Below are 438 nucleotides of genomic sequence, written 5' to 3' on the forward strand. Positions count from 1 at the left end.
TGTCAGCGGCGACACCACAGGGGAGGAGGTGGGGGGGGCGCTTTCTAAAGAGCTCGGTCCCTGCAAACTTCAGAGGACGTCCTCCCGGCCGACCTCCGGGGAACGGGCGCGGGGCTGGTGAGTCACACACGCACACGCACACACGCGCAGACACACGCAGACACTCACAGACACACACACACACTCGCACACTCGCAGACACACACACGCACATGCACACACGGACACTTGGACACACACACACTCGCACACACACTCGCAGACACTCACAGACACACACACACACACACACACTCGCACACACACACACTCATGCACACACGGACACTTGGACACACACGCAGACACTCGCAGACGCAGCCAGACGCGGCACCTGCTGGAAGGCCTTGAGCCTCTTCTTGAAGCGCGAGGGCAGCACGAAGTCGCAGCCGCGGGCCA

General features: G+C 62.1%; 1 protein-coding gene across 1 annotated transcript in view; it reads right to left on the bottom strand.

The window, feature by feature from the left end:
• The window catches only part of LOC106725200 (serine/threonine-protein phosphatase 2A regulatory subunit B'' subunit beta-like), a gene marked incomplete at both ends in the record, with an annotated part of 25076 nt that extends 24640 nt beyond the window's left edge, over positions 1–436 (bottom strand). Inside the window, one exon of the mRNA XM_014535415.1 lies at positions 374–436. Coding sequence (XP_014390901.1) covers positions 374–436 — 63 coding nt within the window. The remainder of the gene's footprint in view (positions 1–373) is intronic.
• Positions 437–438: the final 2 nt, after the last annotated feature.

Source organism: Myotis brandtii, unplaced genomic scaffold (assembly GCF_000412655.1).
Source record: "Myotis brandtii unplaced genomic scaffold, ASM41265v1 scaffold1435, whole genome shotgun sequence".
NCBI classification, from domain to species: domain Eukaryota; kingdom Metazoa; phylum Chordata; class Mammalia; order Chiroptera; family Vespertilionidae; genus Myotis; species Myotis brandtii.